Genomic DNA, 21,400 nt, shown 5'->3' on the forward strand with positions numbered 1-21,400 from the left:
CCAACAAAAGGCCACTGTTTTCTACAGGATGATCAATCATGTGCTTGGCAATGACTGCATACACTTAAAGACAATTTGGGAAAAGGACCTCCAGAATGCTATAGGGGATGAGGAATGGAAAAGTATTTTGTCAAACACTGGTAAATACATAAGAGAAGCGAGAGGACAATTTACTCTGTATAAAATTGTACACAGGTTTTACTTCACACCTGTCCAACTCAATAGAATGGGTTTGGCAAATATTAATGTTTGTTGGAAATGCCAAAAAAGAGAGAGGCACATTTATTCATTGTATCTGGGACTGTTCACTAGAGCCTTTTTGGCACCAAACCCTAAATATGTTGAGTAAATGACTTGGAACATTAATATCACTGTCACCAAGGTTATGCTTACTGGGAGATAGGGAACAGATGCCAAATACTACAAAAGGAAAGTTCATGAGGGGATCTCAGTGACAGCTAGAGTCTTCTTAAAATGCTGGAAAACTCCCAAAATTCCAGTGTTAAAAGAGTGGGCCAATATAATGACTAAAACAGCCTCGTATGAACGTTTACTTTACAAATGACATAATAAGGACAAAGCAGGGGTCCCTGTATGTATCCCAGTATGGGAAGGCTTTTGGTCTTATGTGACAATGCCTTGTAATGCAATGTAAAACTACTCACCAGGTTTTCCTAATAATATTGTACTTCTGTCCTAGTAACCACTGTATTCATTCTGGCTTTACATGTAGTAGGCCACAAGTGATCATTTGTTATATGTGTTTGTATTATTTGTTCCATGAACCAGAAGAAAACAATAAAAACTTGAATATAAAAAAATATATGTATTTATTTACTCATTTTTTTACTGCTAAAATAGACGATAGTAGACAATCATTTTCAGAGATAATTTTAGTCAAAGTTAAAGGAGGTCATTAATAACATGGCAGAAATGTTCATCTTAATGTAATCATTGATCAGTTAAAGGTTAGTGTGAGTTCTTCTATGGTGGGGGTGGGGGAGGGGGGATTCATGGCTATTTAACTCTGACCTCCTAAACTCTTTCACACCTACGTCAGATCTGTCTGGGTCTGTTTAGAGAGCCTGTCTAAAAAATTACTTTCACTTCCTCTTTTTCAGTCTCTCTCTCTCTTAGAGGAAATGAGCATCTCTCTCTCATGTTCATCTCTTCATGTTCAACCAGGAAGGAAAGAGTCAAAGCTGATCTGAACAGGAGAGTTTGAGGAGAGCTGAATCTACTAATAACAGAAGACCAGTGAATAAGAGAGAAGAATGAAGATCATCTGGACTTTCACTCTGCTCATGATTCCTGGTAAGAGTCTGATCACATCCTGATCCAACAATCACATCACTGATAAACCAAACATGGGTTAAATATTATGACTAGACTTATTTATCATCAACTGATATGGTGAAACGACCTTTAAAAACACATTGAAATGATTATATTAGTGTTGTTATAGATGTTGGTTTGTTGTAGGTGTGGTGAGCTCCATGAGTGTCATCGGATATTCAGGAGGCGGAGTCATGATCACATGCAAATATGATGAACAATATAAGACAAGTGCAAAGTATTTTTGTAAAGAACAGTGGATATCACCATGCTCTGAGCTCATCAGGATTAATAGTGAAGAGAAATGGGTTCAGTCTGGAAGATTCTCTCTGTTTGATAACAGAACAGCAGCAGGTTTAACTGTGACCATCAGAAATCTAACAGAACAGGATTCTGGGACTTATCACTGTGGAGTTGAAACATATGGACCTGATCCCGGCACTAAAGTGAATCTAGAGGTCATAACAGGTAAGTAAATGAGAACTTCAAACTCATGAAGATCCACAACATCACCAAACTCAACACTGACTGACATTACTGTACACATATTCAATCATAAAACTTTAGATCACGTCCCACAATTTGGATTATTATGTAAAGCAGACTTATTGCACACTGTTTTATGATAATAGTGAATCTATACTGTATTCATGTGTAAGTTAGGGGAAGCAAGATTAAAGAGCCCATATTATACATGAAATAGGGTCATATTTTGGTTGTAAGGGTCTCTAACAAAAGTCTAATATGCATGCAAGGTCAAAAAACACTTTCATGGTCTTATAATCTGCATTTATTTTGACCTAATTATCCCAGCGACTCCCGTATGAATCGTCAAGTGATTCATTTGTTCCCAAACCCCTCCTTAGCGCGAAGCTAATCTGCGCTGATTGGACCGATGACAGTCTGCTGCGATTGGTTGACTCAGCCAGACCTTCAGCCAGAGACAGAGTGAATGCCCAGCAGCTAATCAACAAAGTAGAAGTATTCACAGTTCATACACGCTCGATAGTGTAAGGCGTGGAGTTTAGCTGCCAGTGGATGAATGTAAATACAGACGGTGGACTTGAAAATTCAGACGACTGACTATTTTATTGAGCAAAAACTCCCACGAACTGGCGAGGAGATCTCCTAGCTTGTCACATTCTGCTCTTTTTACAGACACACACACACACACATATTGCCCTCGTCCTCGCGCACGCATCCACACACACACACACGCACACACGCACACACATATATATATTGCCCTCATTCTCGCGCACGCGTCCACACACACACACACACACACACACACATATAAACCTAATCCGGACGACAACGTGTACGCACGCACCCACACACACACACACACACACACATTACACGGGATGGGATAATAATGTGTAATCACACATTACACTCCACGGGAACGTAAACAAAGCAGCACGCGTCGCGTTTTTAACCTGGCTTTGCACGTGATATGAGAATATAGCCAGTTAACCTGGACAGTACACACGGTTACAAGTAACAAATCACAGTTAAATACATTTGCAAGCTAGAGTAAACGAGGCAACAACTTTAATCGCACGTACTTACACTTGAAAATGGAGGAAGAAACCGATGCATGTCCTGACATGTCCAGTCTTTACTGATCCTTCCTTTAACAAACGAAGTATTCTTTGTAGCATGTAGTTTCCCGAAATTTCCAGTAGTTTCCAACTGCTTGGCTATAATACTGAGGTTTCATCTTTGTGTAGAGACTTGATAATGTCCATCTGCAGTGTGACTTCAATCGACCGATATGTTTGTGTGTGTGTGTGTGTGTGTGTGTGTGTGTGTATGTCTGGGTTTCTGTGTCAGAGGGTGGGGCCTCAGGTTTGAAATCTCCCGGGTTTGCGCGTGCACGTGAATAACTTGGTTTCGTTCGTACGTCATGGCGAAACACCTAATGACTCGGTATCAAGGCGACTCGTTTGAAGCACTATGAGTCAACTCTTTTATAGATGAATCAACAGTTTTAAACACTGTACTCCTACAGATTTAAGCCTTAGCTGGATACTTCACTTCACTTAAAGCTGTGTTACACACTACATGGAGGGGAATTTTCAAAAACCCATAATATGGGCTCTTTAAAGGTTTGCAGAAACAAGGGAGTAAATTATTTTCCATCCACTAATGTTGTATTTACCCTGTAACACACTGTACAACGTTTTTGCAGGACGGCCAGGATTAATCAATGTTCGATCAGTTGTTGATTACACTTTAAATTGATAAACTGTACAATATTGACATTGTTAATGTGCTTGGTTTTGAGGCACATTGACCAGATCTGTGTTCATTGAGTTTTAAATGTCAAAATCTGTGTTCAGCAGGTCCACAAATCGGGACAGTGAGAGGATATTCAGGAAGAAACATCATTATAAACTACAGCTATGAGATACAACACAAGAACAGTCAGAAATACGTCTGTAAAACTGGAGAAAATCATTGTTTATCTCTGATCAACATTAATGCAGCGGCAGAATGGAAAGACAGCGGCCGATTCTCCATTCATGATGACAGATCTGCAGGTCTCTTACGTGTGTTTATCAGAGAGCTGAATGTCCAGGATTCTGGAGGATACAGGATTATAGTCAGAGAATCTGAAGACTACAGTTTGTTCTCTGAGTTTGAGCTGGTCGTCACAGACGGTGAGCCGCTTTCAGTCATTCCTGCATTTGTTGATGTGCTAGAAGTGCTAAAGATCTTGTGATGTGCACAAATATGGATGTTGGTTCTTAAAGGAAAACCTCATAATAATGTGATTGCATGTAGTTTTGTGTTCTTGTGGCTCAGTTGTAACTCTTTCATGACCTGATACTGGGCCGCAACTCTCTGCATTATATGCAGTCAAATACTTTGATCATATCTGATATCTGTGTTTGTTTTACAGTAGTGTGTTGCTTAACTGTGGAATGTTTATACACTGTAAAAGTTAAAGGTTCCCGGAGGCACCTTTTGGGGTTTTTCAGCTTGCCACACTGGCCCTCTTTAGGGCCTCTAGGGACACTATCAAAAGGGGTGGTTCTCTTAGGAACTTCAAAGGTTCCTGGAGAAACCCTCTTATTAAAAATGACCAGGAACCATTTTATAAGTTTACAGATTTTACAGTAACTCTTTTTTTTTTTTGGAATTTGAGTTCCTCTAACTCAACCCACATAGCAAAATTTCTCTGGCCCAGCTCTGGCCCACACAATCAGGTTTTGCTTGGCCCACATGCGGCAGTGAATTACGGTACATGACTGGACCAAATCTGGCTTCCAGACAAGGGCCAAACACGGACCATATCTGGGCCAAGTCTCAGCCAAGTTAATAACTCATAACTGGGCCTGAACTGGGCCAGATAGGTTGGTGTGTCACGATTGCAATGAAATTGATAAGCCCATGGAGTGATGCGCTTTAGGCACACTATGGGCATGCTTTTTCTCAAAGTGACCTGATTGGTAGAATTTTTTTTTTCTTTACTCAAAAATTATTTTGGTGTATTTTAAATGTGGGTCAAGACTGGCCAAACTCACATGGCCCACTTATCAAATTTTTAAATCTGGGCCAAATACTACGTTTTTCATCTGGCCCAAATCTTGTGTGCCGCCTTAAAAACGGTGCCACCTCTGCCAAACCCGGGCCATGTTTGGCCCACATGCTGTATGCCAGTGCCGGATGAATGCCTGCTGTGCCAGCTTTATGCCAAATCTGGGCCAGAATTCTTTGCTACTAGGGAATGATCGCCTCACAGGAAGTTTGCTAGTTCGAGCCCCGGATGGGTCAGTTGGCATTTCTGTGTGGAGTTGCATGTTCTCCCCGTGTTTCGTGGGTTTCCTTCGGTATGCTCCGGTTTCCCCCACAGTCTAAAGACATGCGCTATACAGTGTGAAATGAATAAAGTAAATTAGCTATAGTGTATGTGTGGGAATGCAAGAGTGTATGGGTTATCCCATGGTTGGGTTATGGCTGTAGGGGCATCCGCTGCGTAAAAGATGTGCTGGATAAGTTGGCGGTTCATTTAGCTGTGGCAGCCTCTGATTAATAAAGAGACTAAGCTGAAAAAGAAAATGATTGAATGAATGAGTTCCTCTAATAATTTTCAAAGTGCTCCGAGGTCTCAATGTAAGGTAACAGCGACTCCAGAACCTCAGTTTTAAAAAAACGTGCTTGAAGGGTCCCAATTACAACAAAAGGATCCTGCAAGTACTACAAAGACTGACAGTGGTTTCGCCAGGAATCTCTTTATGAGAGAAAGAGTTTTGAGGCACTTAAAATATATTTTGAAGTTCCTTGAGTACTCAACATTTTATAAATACATATTTATTTATGTATTTGAAGCACCTTTAATTTTTACTGTGTATATATTATTATGCAGGGTTATTTCTAGCGCGCCAGTGTGTTTGACAAAGCAAGAAAATAAAAAAAAAAGGCAGTGTCCCCACAACTGCCTTTATACTTGTATATCCTTTTTTGTTTAACTTGTTTGCACAGATGAATGTTTTAATTCTCTTAATAAAGGATTTGTTTTTTTATGCAAATTAGTATGTGGTCCCTTTGTCCTGGAGGGCTGGTGTCCTGCATAGTTTAGCTCCAACTTTCTTCAACACACCTACCTGTATGTTTCTAGTACACCTAGAAACAGCCTGATTAGTTGGTCCAGGTGTGTTTTATGGGGGTTGGAGCTAAAAAAATGCAGGACACCAGCCCTCCAGGACCGAGTTCGGATACCTAGATCAACAGCGTATAAAGGATATGGATGTAGTTTTGTTGGTCTACAGCAGTGTTTGAATACAGGAACTGAATGTCTGCGCATATTCTGAGAGTGTGTGGGATCATTTGTAATTTCTGTAGTGTTTAGTGTTGCATCATTTGTGTGTTCATGTGCACGCAGTGTTTCTTAAAAAAAATGTACCCCAAAAATATTCTTTATTGAATACTTTTCAATTGTCCAAACCTATTTGTGTATCGTTTTCAGTTGAACAAAAAATAAATAAATGATATATACAGTTGAAGTCAGAGTTAATAGCCCCCTTTGTAGTTTTTTTTTTCTTTTTTAAATATTTCTCAAATGATGTTTAACAGAGCAAGGGAATTTACACAGTATGTCTGATAATATTATTTATTCTGGAGAAAGTCTTATTTGTTTTATTTCGGCTAGAATAAGAGCAGTTTTTAATTGTTTAAAACAAAAAAAAAAAAAAACATTTTAAGGTCAATATCATTAGCCCCCTTAAGCTATATTTGTTTTTGATAGTTTTCAGAACAAACCATCGTTATACAATAACTTGCCTAATTACCCTAACCTGCCTAGTTACCCTAATTAACCTAGTTAAGCCTTTAAATGTCACTTTAAGCTGTATAGAAGTGTCTTGAAGAATATCTAGTCTAGTATTATTTACTGTCATCATGACAAAGATAAAATACATCAGTTATTAGAGATGAGTTATTAAAACTATTATGATTAGAAATGTGATGGAGAAATCTGCTCTCTGTTGTTGGAATATCTTGCCAATTCCATGCATGTACAATAAGAAAAGGTCTGGAGAGGGTTTTCTTCAATGCCAAAAATATTAGTAATTTATTAGATACAAATGAATAATTTGATGACAGAGCTCTGGGTTACGTTACCCCAATGCAAGACAAGAATTACATTCAAGAGGCAACTAACATACATTTCCTGACTCCAGCATAAATACACAACTGATCTTAGCAGCTGGAGTTTTGGTTTAACGTCACTTTATCAGTCATTCTGCAGTCCCTTGGCTCTTTGTAACCCCAAGACATTACTTCCTGTTTCTGCAACCTTTCTCTGCATACCAGAACTGAACAATTACGTGCATCTTTCATATATTTCACACTTCTACAAGCATAGTCCAGACAGCAGTCTGGAACAAACCTAAATTTATTATTATTCTGCTTTTTCCACTTGTCAGCAGTTCTTCTAAGTATGCAGCACAGTAAAAAAGAGTAAGTGTGTCTGGTCAATATGTAATGTAATACAAAAGAGAAAAATTGATTAATCTGTTGTTAGTCCAAACATTTTTAAATAAAAAATAAAGACACAAAAGTAATAAAATCTAATTCATTTTTTCTCCACAATTTCCCCCTTTTCTGCTCCTCTCGAGAGCAGACAACAACAAAAACAGATAATCAAATCCCCACACCGTAAAACACAAATTGGGGAAAAAATAAACAGGGGGGAAATAATTTAGGGGGGCTAATAATTCTGACTTCAAGACTTCAGCTGTATATATATATATATATATATATATATATATATATATATATATATATATATATATATATATATATATATATATATATATATATGAAGAATTACTTGTTGACTCTAGTAGACCGTTTTGCCGTTTTGGTACTCTGAACACAATCTCGCTGATTTACACAGCCTGTAAGTTAGAGTTTCTCTCACAAAATCAATGATGAGCAGAACCAGACTAGACTAATTCAGCATGCATTGTTTTAGCAGGGTATGATTCGCAGTTTGAATACGTAATATTTAGCATTATATTAGGTACGTTAAGGTAAATGCTCCTGTGTGTGTTTGTGTGGCGAAAAAACAAAGTATTTTTTAGTAAAACTACTGTTTTTTTGTGTATTTGTTTTAGATGTTCCAAACATTACATCATCATCATCATCATCATTACCATCATCATCATACATTTCAACATTACAAACTCCACTGAGCACAACTGTTTCAGAAAATTCTACCCTCACATCACAGTTCAACACCATAACAGGTACTCATGTGCTGAATAAATCATGCATCTGATATTTGGCTCAAAGTGGTTCTGATTCTTAAATCTCCTGTTTCCAGAATCTTCTCTGATCATCCCTCTGGTTCTGGTTCTTCTGCTTCTGATCATCGCTGCTCTCTTATTACTGTTTCTCTATAAGAAGCACCAGACTAAAGGTAAACCTCCTGCTTCTCTCCTACAGATGCAGAAACTCTCTGTTCACAGAGTTTACAACTCAGATTAGATTATATCGCCACCTAAAGGCTGCAACTAGACATGAGGAACATGCAGATACTTCATTACACACAACAGATCAGTGTTGAAATGAGATATACTGTCATTAAAGACTTGTTTTCAGCAGGTGGTGACTCCACATCTCAGACTGCACATGGAAATACTGAAGCGGTGAGTTATTATCACTGCAGGAAACCTTTATTTCTGATCATAATGAGAATTAAGTGTATTACGTTCCATCCTGAAGATCATCAGAGCTCTAAATCATGTCTCTGTTCCTCCTCAGGTTTCTAATATTGATTGTGATTATGAGGAGATTAAAGACACTCACAAGCAATTACCCAGAAGCCCCTCTGACTCTTCTAGCACTGTTTACGCCACTGCTCAATTACCCACAAACCCCTCTGATTCCTGTATTTACTCAACAGTTCAGGAAGCCTCTGGTGACTCTCAGATCTGCATCTCGTCTGCTGAAGATATGAATTACTCTGTGGTGAATTTTCACAAGACACCAGACTGTCCTGACAGTGTCAGTTTGAGGAATCATCAGGAGTGCAGTGAATATTACAGTGAATATGCTGCTGTCAATCCTCATCTCACTGCTTGAAGAGACTCAGCAGAGAGTGTGAATTAATTTTAACCCACAGTGTGATGCTTCAGTGATGCTCCATTGCTGTATATTTCAACTTTCAGACTGTTTGAATTTAATCATGGAAGTTTCTGTTAGTTTAATTTGAGGAGATGCAATGGAGAATCTGAATTAACATTTTTTTTGTGTTTGTGATGCTTCAGTGATGCTTTTGATAGTATTTACTAACTTATCAATGTAATATTTTGTAATGTCCACCAGAGGGTGATATGTGTGTGAGAGAGAGTCAAGAGTAAAAGAGCACATGAGCATCTGTGTTTGGAAAACGCGTCCCCAGAGCCTGTCTGCTTTCTGTTTGAATCTGTGATTCTTGATGAAGAGTTTTACTTCATCATTTATTGGATTTCAGTACATTGATAAAGGACTATCTTCTCGCTATGGATGAGAAATGCCACAGGTCTGCATCAAACATGAGTGGAGTTCCCAGATTGCAGTGGGATCCTGTGCTTCAGGATAAACGCACACAAGATAAACAAGTACTGTGCTCTTTATTCTTCTTTTAAGTGCTGGCTACTTGTGCTTAAGCTTCTAATGAGTGTGACTGTTTTCAGCAATAGAGAACATGGGATTGAGGCCCGAGAAATGAGTTTTTAATTGATAAGTGAAGAGGTTTGAAGCTGGAGCTATGATGCATTGATCTTTTGTTGTACTGTTTGAATTTAATCACGGGACCTCTGTAGTTATTGAAGTAAGTAACAGATCCTTTGAACTGTCTTGGTCTTGGAACTTCAATTAATTTTTGGAACTTTTGGACTTTTAATACAATCATTGGTTACAAATGAGTCTTGGGAAGTTTGCACTGTTTGAATTTAAGTAATGATTGCTTGATTGTTTAAAACAAGTACATTTTATTGAACTTATTTTTATGTAACCATACCTTAGGCTGGTTGTAATTCTTGTAAAACTTTTACTTAAAGGATGGTTTTCCAAAATCGAAATGATTGCTGTTAATTTGCCCGTCTTCTGCTCATCAATGCTGAACGTGACTTTGCATTTAAACAAGACCTTATGGCTCGATTCCACTGACTGGTACAGTACGGTACGGTTCGGGTCGGTACAGGTCACCTTTATCAGGCTTGCGTTTCCACCACCAAGGGTACCCTTTTGGTGGGCGTGGTGTATGACAAAGTTTCAGTTGACGTCATTTTCGCTCGAAAATGTCTACAATAAAACTGCACAGGTCGTTCACATATCAAATGAAAAGCACTTCTCACAAAACAGACGCTTTACACACATACTTGTGTATAAATGTTTATTACTAACTTTTCTATAAACAGGAGTTGATTATAACTGCAGATCAATGACGGTGCAAAATAGCCTACTGTAATGTCTGTAATTATATAAAATAAATAAATGAACATATATGAACACATACAGACCCTTACAGTCCCGATATGTTACCTACTACAGAAGAACTACACAAAGCAGACATTTCATCGTTAATTAAGTTAAAAAAAACACAAAGTATAGCCTACAGTCAGTGAAAACCTCTCATCTGTGTCTGTAATCTTCAGCAGCACATGAAGCCTCTGTTAGAGAGTCATTTCATCATTCCCAGTTCATATTAGTCCAAAAGGTGTTAATAAAGATTAAAACAAGGCTTCGCCTTTATTTCCGCGCTCCACTCTCGCGTTTGTCCTTTTCTTTCTGAATGTGTCACTCTCGTTTGTCAGCTTCTCACAGGATCGGGTTTTCAAAAGTTTGTCAATAATCAAGTGCATGTTATTATTATCAGATCAAGAAGTTTGTTATTTCAGATAGAGATGCGCGGCGAAAGCAAGAAAGAAAGCGAAACCACTCGGGGTTCAGACTGGCTTGTAAAAAACTAAGCGGCACAGGGTAAATCCGCTCTTCTCCGTGGCTTTGTGGCTGTTTATCATGACGACGACAGGGTTTGTTTGCAGGATCGACCATGGCTGCATATGTATTTATAATTCCGCTGTAATCTCTCGCTGTGTATTTCAAACATGGCGGGTCCTTTGTTTACATTCTGGCTTGTTGCGTCTACGAATGACGTATCTCTGTAAACCAATAGCGTTCAGCTGCGCGTGTAGCTCTACCTTTTGGGACCCTTTCTGCAGTTTGGGACCCTTTCGAAAGGGTCCCGAAAAGTGGTACGGTACGGTTTGGTTCGGTACGCCTTTTGACAGTGGAAATAAAAGTGTACCAAACCGTACCGTACCACTCAGTGGAAACGGGCCATTAGTTACAGTGAGCATTAAAGATTGCAATTTGCTGAAATGTCAGCTGGATCTCGTTTGATTTAACTCATTTGTATTTTTCAGCTTGTAAAGTAAGTTTGTGAATGCTTTCTTGGTCTATATTGGATTCAGTTTGCGGCTAGCCATTCTTTTTTTATACAATTTATAATTTATGTGTGCGTGGAGCTCTTTTAATGATTTATCATGCAGCTGAATTACACTGATGCATGCTAAACAAATAGTGAGAGAAAACACCACATCCCGATTAACCTCCCACAACTTCTTCCGTCATCATATTTTACAGGAAAGCCTAAATGTTTTCATGCATGTGATTTGAATAAGGCGATCTTTCTGCAATCGTAAAAAATGTAGGAATAATCTACAAGTAAAAAAAAAATGTATAAATCCGAGGGTCACGTGTTTTGAACAGTGGCTTGTGATCTGTACATAACGAATCAACCATGATCTATTACACCCATGATCCATTAGCCCTGACACATAGTATATAGGTGATGTCTATGAGTACATGTTCAATGAAGTGAAGTTAGTGTATGTGTTGTTCTTGGGTGGTTAGCATCATCTCTTCACATCAAGAATGAATTGGATTGAATTGAATTGGATCAGGAATGAAGCAGAACTCTGCGGGAAGGTAGATCACCAGGAACAGGTAGATCTCCCTCCTTTAAACAGGAAGCAACCCTGGTTTAAAAGTATCCTGATCATTTTTTGATCAGTTTTTTCCCCAAGTACAGTCCAGCTGCTCCAGCTATGAACAGTCCCCCTCCGGCCAACATTATCGCCGGGGCTAGCACTAGCTCTGTCACACCCAGCACCACACCTCCGGTCACAATCGCCGCTGCTCCCACCGGCCCCACTCCCAATGCTACTTTATGCAGAGTTTCCTTGACTTTCTCCAAATACACATCTCTCTCTATTATTTTCTGAAACTTCTCATTCGTGTAGTACTGCCATCTGTTTCCCTCTGCCGTTTTCTCGATCTTCTCCAGTAGTGCGCTTACCTGAGTGCAGTTGTCAGAGTCTTGATTGTTAAACAAGTGATATCTGCTACTAAAACTCTCTGCAAACGCATGAAAATCAGGACTGTCTTCATTATTTTTGTTGATCAATTTCTCCAAATCCCCATGAGTGAACAGTACGATGGAGTAATGTGCAGCATCTTCTCCGATGTTCTCCTGAAGCCAGTTCATGATGTTTTTCTCTTCCTCTATGAACCTTGAATTGACTTTGATGACCAGCAGGAACACGTGAGGACCTGGAGCTGACATGACGACCAACTTCTGGATTTCCTTTTTCGTCGTCTTCTGAGACGCATCAGTCAGTCCCGGAGTGTCGATTATGGTGATGCTCTTTCCACACACGTGCGCTTCATGGAGCTCACTGGTTTCTGTGTTTGGGGGATTTTTCCACTCAAAACACTCCTTGTTTACGATGGTTTCCAGAACACTGGTCTTTCCTGATCCAGTTTTACCCAGCAGTACGATCCTTGGCTTTCCAGACCCTACAATTAAAATGTAAAAACAAATCAAAGATGGTTTTAATTCAGATGTTAAAGGACAATGCCTGACAGAAATCTTGTCGTGAATCCCAGTTGTAAGAGCAACCAATATTAACTTGACTTCTAGTTGATCATTTAAAGTATCAGAAGGTTTTCTGGTGAATCCTCTGTTGGTCTGCATCTCAAACAATCACAAATACTGTAGAAGACCTCCTGGAACCCACGTGGAGCCAAGATTCTCACATAAATCAGTCAAGTTTGGTGAAGGAGAATGTTTTGAGAGTAGTATGTCTCAAAGCTTGCAAACTCTTCTCAAAAGAATGTCTTTTTTCTAGACAAAACACTACATATTTTTAGAACGTAGTATAGGTAGGCAAATTGGGAGAGACACTGCTCACTGCAGAGCCAATCGAGCAGAGCAAAGCTCCAGCGAGGGAGAGCTTGAGCTCTTGCTCCTCCTCCTAGAAGGTGTTTTAATGTGTACACCCACCCCACCCCTTACCCCCAACCCTCAGTGACATCACTCGAAGAAGAAGTGCAAGAAAGCAGGAGCAAGAGTTCAAGCTCCCCCTCGCTGGAGCTCAGCTCTGCCCAAATGGCTCTGCAGTGAGCACCACTTGAATCGGGATGCAACAAAACTCACTTACAAAACTGTCCTCTGTTGAGTATTTTTCTCTGCGCTTCCTGAAACATCTCATCTGTATAATATTGACCTCCATTTTCCTCCACCAACTTCTCAATCTTCTCCATCAGTTTGTTGACCTGTGTTCGATCACTGGTATCTTCATTATGGAATGAGTGAACTCTGCCTCCACACTCGTCAACTAGAGCCTGGAGTTCATCACTTTCCCTAATATACGCAGCTAATGTTTTCCTCTTGAGCTGATCGGCATGAGTGAACAGAACGATAGTGTGACGAGGAGCTTTTTCTCCAAAGTTCTCCTGAATCCACTTCACCGCGCTCTTCTCTTCATCTGTGAATCTCACGCCCAGTCTGGCCACCAGCAGAAACACATGTGGACCCGGGAGACACTTATAGACGCACTTCACGATTTCGTCCTTCATCTTCTGTTTGCTCATCGTCGTATCGAACAGACCCGGAGTGTCGACGACTGAGATGATCCGCTCCCCAATCTTCAGCTTTCCACTCTCGCAGGTTTTAGTCACTGAAACTGCTGAAAAGTCTGCCTTAAAATATTTGTTATCCAGTATAGTGTTTCCTGTTGAGCTCTTTCCAGATCCTGTTTTACCCAGAAGAATGATTCGCAGATCAGGTGAAGTTGATCCTGTGAGTTTAATTGAACAGAGAATGTAAATGAAGTTATCTTAAAGGGGAAAATCTACTTGTTTAGGAAAAAGGCTCATTTTAGTACTCTCCCAGAGTTATTTCCAAACATACATGAGCAATTTTATAAAAAGCATTTTTTTTATTTGCCTATAAAGATGTCACAGTATGTCCTCTAACATTTTTTTTCTTCTAAAGAAAGTCTTTGTTTTATTTTGGCTAGAATAAAAGCAGTTAAATTTTTTTGAAAGCCATTTAAAATCCATATTATTAGCCCTCTAAAGCAATTTTAGTTTTGATTGTCACCAGAACAAACCAATTAAACAATCATTTGCCTAATTACCCTGTTTTAGGTTTTAAATGTGACTTTAAGCTGTATGGAAGTGTCTTGAAGAATATCTAGTCTAATATTATTTACTGTCATCATGGCAAAGATAAAATGAATCTGTTATTAGAGATGAGTTTTTAAAACTATTATGATTAGAAATGTGGGCGAGGCAGGGGCGCAGTAGTTAGTGCTGTCGCCTCATAGCAAGAAGGTCGCTGGGTCGCTGGTTCAAACCTTGGGTCAGTTGGCGTTTCTGTATGGAGTTTGCATGTTCTCCCTGCCTTCGCATGGGTTTCCTCCGGGTGCTCCGGTTTCCCCCACAGTCCAAAGACATGTGGTACAGGTGAATTGGGTAGGCTAAATTGTCCATAGTATATGAGTGTGTGTGTAAATGTGTGTTTGGGTGTTTCCCAGAGATGGGTTGCGACTGGAAGGGCATCCGTTGCGTAAAAACTTGCTGGATAAGTTGGCGGTTCATTCTGCTGTGGCGACCCCGAATTAATAAATGGACTAAGCTGACAAAAAATTGTATGAATGATTAGAAATGTGTTAAAAAAAATATTTCTGTTAAACAGAAATTGGGGGAAATATACATATATATAAATTCATATATAAATATTATTTGTGCTTCTAGGGGAGCTAACAATTATGACTTCAACTGTAAATAACTGTCCATGTAAAAATGCAAAACACACTGTAATGCACTGTCAAGGGATTGCCGAACCAACAGGTGGCGATAAAAGCTTCTTTTTTTTTTTTTTGCTCAATTGACCCTAAATGTGTAATTAAGTACTTTCAGAAGTAAGTTACATACAATTTGGAAGAAAGCACACAAACAGAGGCAAAAAACCACCATGTTGTAATTCACCTTAATTCTGTGTACCTTAATTGGTGTGAACCAAAGACTATAGAATACACATGACATGTCACTCGTATAGTTTTAAAATAGGGAAAAGTGTAACAGTCAATATGGCAAATGAAACCCCGCATACTAGTACAGGAGCCAATTGTTGAGCACGATATACTGACGTTCATCCGGGCAGAAACTCAAACCAGAAGTGTGGACTTTTACTTTGGTAGTCAACATACATGGTGGGTTCTCAGCGAATACTTGCTTGACAGACATGAGAACTATATCCACTTAAAGCTCGAAATCTCTACTTTTAAATGACTCAACTATACTTGAAAACAAAATTTTTTTGGTTTTATAATCTGTATGGAAAAAAACGTGAGGTGCAGTCCATCCTGTCAAACATGCATCATGTGACAGCAACTACTGAAATGATCCTCAAAGAGTCGCTGTCATTCTGGAGGAGATTTGCCATCAAGACTGAGTTGTGAATTACTTCAGAAGAGCAGCGCGATCAGACAATCATTATCCAGAGGATGATCGTGTGTAGAACTGCCATAAATGAGGTTGGTGTCGTGATCTCGTTCCCTTTGAGTGCGCATACACATTAGCCCTGGCAACCTGAAAATATGCAGACTATTGTTTGATTCTGATGTTTATAAACTAAACTTATGAGACCGATGTTGGTTAGTTTTATTTGTGCTTCTAAATGTGAAATGTAATTGTAAGCTTGACAAACAGTTTTGGAGAATCGGATGTTTTCCCTTTCAGACAGAATGCCAGAGCATACTGCCCGAGAGGCGTTTCAAAGACAGACACTGAGTGAAATGACTTGCCTTAAAGGGACTTTGGTGTGAACCGAGTCAGGTTGGCCAATCAGAAAAAAAGGAAAACAGTGTACACTGATGTCATGAGGCCAAAACTTTTGTTTTAGTGGTCACACCAACCGCAAAACTGTTTCCATAAAGATTATTTTCAGATAATGCAGCGTTTGTGTGGATGAAGGGCTAATCTGTGTAAATATTGTTTTTGCTCATTTAAAAATATCTGTGTTCATGTGGTTTGGGTCTTTAATAGTTGGGTTTTATCATTTGTTATCCAGTCAGATTATCTCCGCTTCTGGCAGGAACACTGTTAGCCTAGCTTAGCATAGACCATTGAATTGGATTAGACTCTTAGCATCTTTCTCATAAATTACCAAAGAGTTTAGTTAATTTTCCTTTTTAAAGCTTGCCTCTTCTCTACTTACATTTTATCTTGTACAAAGACTGACGTATACAGTAGAATTGTATTTTATATATTATCAGAATGAGAGTAAAGTGCCTTGCCATTTTGGCCTAGAAATGGTCAACTTTTCATTTTTTTGTACAAAACGAAGCTCACGATGAATGATTTTTTGAGCAAGATGCTAATGGTCTAGTCTGATTCAACGATATATGGTAAACATGGTAAAATTGTCTAACTCTAGGGGAGCTGTAAAATGAGCCTATTTGCAAAAAAAAAAAAAAAAAGTGTAGTGTTTCTTTAATGAATCAATGAGTCAATTAGTTGTAATTTAAAATCTGTACTTGTGGTGTCTTCCTCTGTCGTTTTCTCTGTCCCCCCATGAGCCTCAGCACTCCGGTGTATGTGAGAGAGTTTCAGCGATGTTTGTTTAATTTGCTTAAGTGCAGCAGATGGTTTTCTCTCTGAAATCAAAGTCATTTGGCATGTTAGGAACAAATCAGAACTTTTTAAAATGATATCGAGCATTTCAAATAAAACTTTGATACACATTGGGCCAATGTTTTCACTTGTGACATTTTAGTCATCTGTATGTGCAGCCATACTGGCGATGATCGAATGTAAAAAAAAAAAAAGAAGCATAGATTGCATGGTTAATGTGCTTAATACACTGTTCTGCATATATATGCTTTGTAAAAACCATGGAAAAAATAAAAATGAATGAATAAATAACAAATAATTGTGGTTTTTATTCCACTGGATTGACTGCGATGGCTAAATTGACTGTTTGATTAGATTACACGAGCTGGAATCACTGGTCAGATGTGCCACAATAGCACACTGAGGACACCTGCTGGTTATAAGGCAAAAAAAAAAAAAAAACAGATTGCTATTGTTTGCTGGTGTGAACACAAATATAATCATCATTATATTTACATTTAAATTTATCATCCCTAGTGTGAACGACTCTTTAGAAAGCTGTAAATGTGTAATATTTTGACATAATTCATTAGACTCTTCTGTTTGCATTGTTGTAGCTTTCGGCAGTCTTTAGTACTGCAAATGATTGTATTCTAGTCTGACTGACTATTTCAGCCTAAAATATGACAACATTGAGTTTTTAATTGAGCGGTAATTAGAAAAATAGCCATGTTATTCATATTTTGTTTATTGGTAGTGTTTATGTTCTGCTCTTAAATATGGCTGACTAATGACAGATATTAAAAACACACTATATATGATATGTACCTTTAGGGTACAATATGGATAAATTGTGTTCTTATATGTATCTCTAAGGTACTTAAATAGACCTTCTGAATAGCTAGTTATCACATTGATATCTTTTATACCTTTATTTATTTACACATGTTGGGTTTTCGTGTTTTATGAGGACTCTCTTTAGACTTAGTGTTTTAAAAATTCTAATATGTGCCCTTGTTTTCATGTGCGTACACGTCTGCAGAGGAATGTGTCTGTTTTTTGTTTTGTTTTTTTTAATCCGAAAAAGAAATAGAAACTTTTTGTTTACAGTCTTTAATTCCTACAGGAAAAGCCAGTTTGAAAGTTTCTGTTACACAACTGGGGATAAAAATTTTATGCATCAACTTTTTATTTTTATTTTGCTACCGCAGATTATTATTATTTTTATTAATTTTTGAATCATTAACACGTAATTAAGTGAAACCAGCCACTTAAATAACAGCAGAAATTAAAAAAAAGACTCTTTCACAGGCAGATACTGTAGATGTGTATATAGAAATGGTTGGAAACACTCAGTTCTGTCTTACCTGCTGGATGAATGCCATCTTCTTTTGAAATTAGACGTTCTACAAGAAAACAGATGTGATATTTTATAGATACTATAAATTAAATACATTAAAATACAGCTTATTTCTAGATTTTACTGTAAACATGTGTCAACATGCTTTTATCCCAACCTTAACTTATTGAACTAAGTGTATCATGGTTCAGCTTAATTCTTTAATTTTTGTTTCATTAAAGTTAAAATGACTCGTGTTAATTTGATAACTTTAATATTTAATGTAAACTTTAGTGTGTAAAGATGCAGATGTACTCACCTTTTTCACTCATCTTGCTTCTGCTTGGTTTATCGGAAATAACTAGTTTCTTATCATCATGCACACAGGCTTTGTGAAGCAGAAAAACAGTTTCGCTCAAGCTGGAATGATGACTTTATATGCTGTGTGTGTGGTGCGTGCGTGCGTGCGTGCGTGTGTGTGTGTGTGTGTGTACACAGATGGCTCAACCAATTAAAATTTTACATGAAGAAAAAAAATTATTTCAACATGATATCTGCTGCTAAGGCATGATAACAGATGCTGTGTTAAATGAGATGTTATGACTATTTCCATATTATTTCCACTAATTTATGGTGACAATAAAACTATTTCTTGCAGGAAAGTGCATAAATTGTTTAGTTTCATTTTCACTTCATTAAAAATGCAAAGATTATTCTCAAACAGACACAATATACTGGGTGATAATATAGTAGTGCTGCATTATTTTTTGAGGAATAACCAGCCTGATCTCACGAGAAAACGTAAGTATTTTACGTTTTGCCAGTTTAGTGGCTAATTCGTATGAATTCGTACGAGTTCAGTCGTACGAAATGGTACGATTTTAAAAAGGAGGCGTGGCACCTGACCCAACCCCTAACCCCAACCCTCATTGGGGGATGAGCAAATCGTACTAAATTGTATGAATTAGATCGTACGAATTCATACGAATTAGCCACTAAATGAAAAAGTTACGAATTGCCGTGAGATTGTGTTGGAATAACTGAATGAATGATGATAATAATGATGGTAATAGTAAATTAATGATGATTGCAACTTTGCAGTTGTTTCTTGATACAGTAGTTTTGTTTTTTTGTTTTTCAAAATCTGTATAGTTTTCCCTCCGCTGTAGAAGGGATAATGTACATCCAGACGGTGGTTATCTCAAAATATCAGCTGTTTTATAATACTGAAGGGTTTATTCAATGCATCTTTATTTCTATAGTTATTCTACAATGTAGAGAGTGTCAAAGCAGCTTAACATAAAAGTTCTAATGAATGTCCTTTCAGTTTTTTAGAGTTCAGTTCAGTGTGGTTCACTGCTTAGAGTCCAAACACTGAAGAGCAAATCCATCGATGCGCAGCTCTACAAGTCCCAAACCAAGCAAGCCAGTATTGACAGCGGCGAGGAACAAACTTCACCAATTGACCAAAGTGAAGGGGAAAAAACCCCAGAGAGAAACCAGGCTCAGTTTATTATTTATTTATTGTTTTTTTATTCTGATAGCAATCGGCGGGATGTACTTTATCCTGATTATTACATGGCTGCTGGCCGCAAAATCAGACTTTTAGACACTAGATATTGATTAATTGACTTGCAATATGGCACCAAACAATCATATATGTGAAGACATAAGTAAAATCAGGTCTAGTTATAATAAAATTTAATTATACAATGAATAAATGTGAAATTTTCAGCTTCCTGTTTTGTTATTGTTGGGTTTTTTTTCATTCTTATCAACATGCACGAACATGCCAGGAGACAGATGCAAGATTTTTTTTTATCTGTTAAAAATCTAAAAAAGGCAAGCCAACCAGTGCAGTCTATTCTCTTTACATATTTAGATAAAACTTGTATTGCTGTTTTCCTTTTATCAGCGTTGTTGTGCATTAAAGAATATAGATTTTTCTGTGACAGTGAATAATGTCAGTGCTGGGCTGGCAGAAGGAAAAGCTTTATTTATAGAGCACTAGTTTAACAACCATAGTTGATCCAAAGTGCTTTAAAATACAAAAAAGAGAGCAATTAAAATTAAAAAGGAGGAATAATAAAAAAAATAAAGCACAGAAAGGCACAATTATTTTAGAGGAACAGGTCTTGTTTTGAAGCAAAGTCATTGTGTGGTGTGTTTGTCTGCTGTTTTGACTTGAACAGAGACTTCATGCAGGTCTAGACACGACTGCTCAAATCTTTCTGCTCTGCAAAACAAACGCAGTGCTTTAAATGTGGTTTACTTCCTTCTGAAAGAAAAAAAACAATAATAAGGAATGCATTATTCTTTCTCTTTCATCATGCTCTCTCGCTGGTCCTTTCACACCTTTTATAAAGACTTTTTTCAGCAAAAACTTTACATTTTTTACTTTTACTTTAAAGTAAATACAGAATTAATTGGTAATTTCTATACAAATTTGGGTGCAGTGGCAAAGCAAACTTGGGTTATATTTGTAGTAGTAGTAGTTGTAATAATAATAATAATAATAATAATAATAATAATAATAATAATAATAATACAATTAAATCAGCAGACAGGTTTGTTCATAAATTACCTACAGTATATACAGGTTGAAATACCTATTAGTATGTTTGTATATTTTATGTTAAAGTATAGAATAATATTTAGGAGTTTTCTCATGATCAGATGTCATGGATCTTGACTATTGCTGAGCATTTACAGTAAATCAAGCAAAAAGAAGTACATTTCTACTTGTGCTGGGTTATACAAATGCTGGGTTATGTCAACCTTAGTTTGAGTTGAGTATAAGTTAAACTAACCATTTGGTTAAAATTAGGCTGTATACTGAAATTGGATTATACACAACTTGGTTTGAGGCGGTTCATTCTGCTGTGGTGACCCCAAATTAATAAAGGGACAAAGCCATCAGGAAAATGAATGAATGAACTTGGTTTGAAATAACCCAGCCTTTTTTAGTGTACCAAAGTAATTTTTAACTTCTAGAGCTGCATCACAAAAGAACCCACATGTGCTAATAATAGTATTATTTAAACAGCAGCTATGGAAATGAAGTGTATGCTGAATTATTAATACACAGTCACTCTAAGTTTCTGACCTGATTTAACCTCAGAGAGTTTTTGGGTGGTGTTTTTAATCTAACTGTTGAACTGGAAATTCAGCATTAGTTGAATGCAATTTGGACTCTTGGCTGAGTTTCACTTTACTTGAACTTTTATTGACTTCATCTCCTGTTTCATCTGGAACTTCTGT

General features: G+C 37.7%; 2 protein-coding genes and 1 long non-coding RNA gene across 7 annotated transcripts in view; 1 reads left to right on the top strand and 2 right to left on the bottom strand.

The window, feature by feature from the left end:
* The window catches only part of LOC148679747 (uncharacterized), an 80,354-nt gene extending 77,221 nt beyond the window's left edge, over positions 1–3,133 (bottom strand). The window contains exon 1 of the long non-coding RNA XR_015941922.1: positions 2,911–3,133. This is a non-coding gene — a long non-coding RNA (uncharacterized LOC148679747). The remainder of the gene's footprint in view (positions 1–2,910) is intronic.
* Positions 1,199–9,914, top strand: LOC108179133 (uncharacterized). 4 transcript variants are annotated; one of them, XM_087238163.1, is made up of 7 exons: positions 1,199–1,314; positions 1,483–1,803; positions 3,684–4,004; positions 7,965–8,096; positions 8,174–8,269; positions 8,452–8,498; positions 8,614–9,914. In XM_087238163.1, exons 1-7 carry the CDS (start codon positions 1,275–1,277, stop codon positions 8,932–8,934), a joined length of 1,278 nt encoding a protein of 425 aa, XP_087094289.1. In that variant the 5' UTR covers positions 1,199–1,274; the 3' UTR covers positions 8,935–9,914. The 4 variants fall into 4 exon arrangements, with proteins under 4 accessions (XP_087094289.1, XP_087094291.1, XP_087094290.1 ...); XM_087238165.1 differs by having other exon boundaries at positions 8,455–8,498; XM_087238164.1 differs by having other exon boundaries at positions 3,687–4,004.
* si:dkey-1c7.3 lies at positions 8,504–18,629 on the bottom strand. Of its 2 annotated transcripts, XR_015477119.1 has the most exons (6): positions 18,459–18,629; positions 18,168–18,206; positions 16,725–16,844; positions 13,341–13,979; positions 9,704–12,696; positions 8,504–9,650 (listed from the first exon to the last, which is right to left on the bottom strand). XR_015477119.1 is itself a non-coding variant. In XM_087238066.1 (5 exons), exons 1-5 carry the CDS (start codon positions 18,469–18,471, stop codon positions 11,897–11,899), a joined length of 1,611 nt encoding a protein of 536 aa, XP_087094192.1. In that variant the 5' UTR covers positions 18,472–18,629; the 3' UTR covers positions 8,504–11,896. The 2 variants fall into 2 exon arrangements, 1 of the variants encoding a protein (XP_087094192.1); XM_087238066.1 differs by having other exon boundaries at positions 8,504–12,696.
* Between the last annotated feature and the right edge of the window lie 2,771 nt (positions 18,630–21,400).

The sequence above is a fragment of the Danio rerio genome, chromosome 1 (genome assembly GCF_052040795.2).
Source record: "Danio rerio strain M-AB ecotype USA chromosome 1, GRCz13ab, whole genome shotgun sequence".
Classification (NCBI taxonomy): domain Eukaryota; kingdom Metazoa; phylum Chordata; class Actinopteri; order Cypriniformes; family Danionidae; genus Danio; species Danio rerio.

Excerpts from the sequence above, each read along its gene's own strand:
- LOC108179133 (XM_087238163.1), top strand. The coding sequence starts at position 1,275 with ATGAAGATCATCTGGACTTTCACTCTGCTCATGATTCCTG. Across the intron at positions 1,315-1,482 it reads CACTCTGCTCATGATTCCTG|GTGTGGTGAGCTCCATGAGT; the intron begins GTAAGAGTCTGA and ends GGTTTGTTGTAG. Across the intron at positions 8,270-8,451 it reads TAAGAAGCACCAGACTAAAG|CAGGTGGTGACTCCACATCT; the intron begins GTAAACCTCCTG and ends ACTTGTTTTCAG.
- si:dkey-1c7.3 (XM_087238066.1), bottom strand. Across the intron at positions 13,980-16,724 it reads GACAGAGGAAGACACCACAA|GATCAACTTCACCTGATCTG; the intron begins GTACAGATTTTA and ends TTAAACTCACAG. Across the intron at positions 12,697-13,340 it reads ACTCAACAGAGGACAGTTTT|GGTCTGGAAAGCCAAGGATC; the intron begins GTAAGTGAGTTT and ends TTTTAATTGTAG.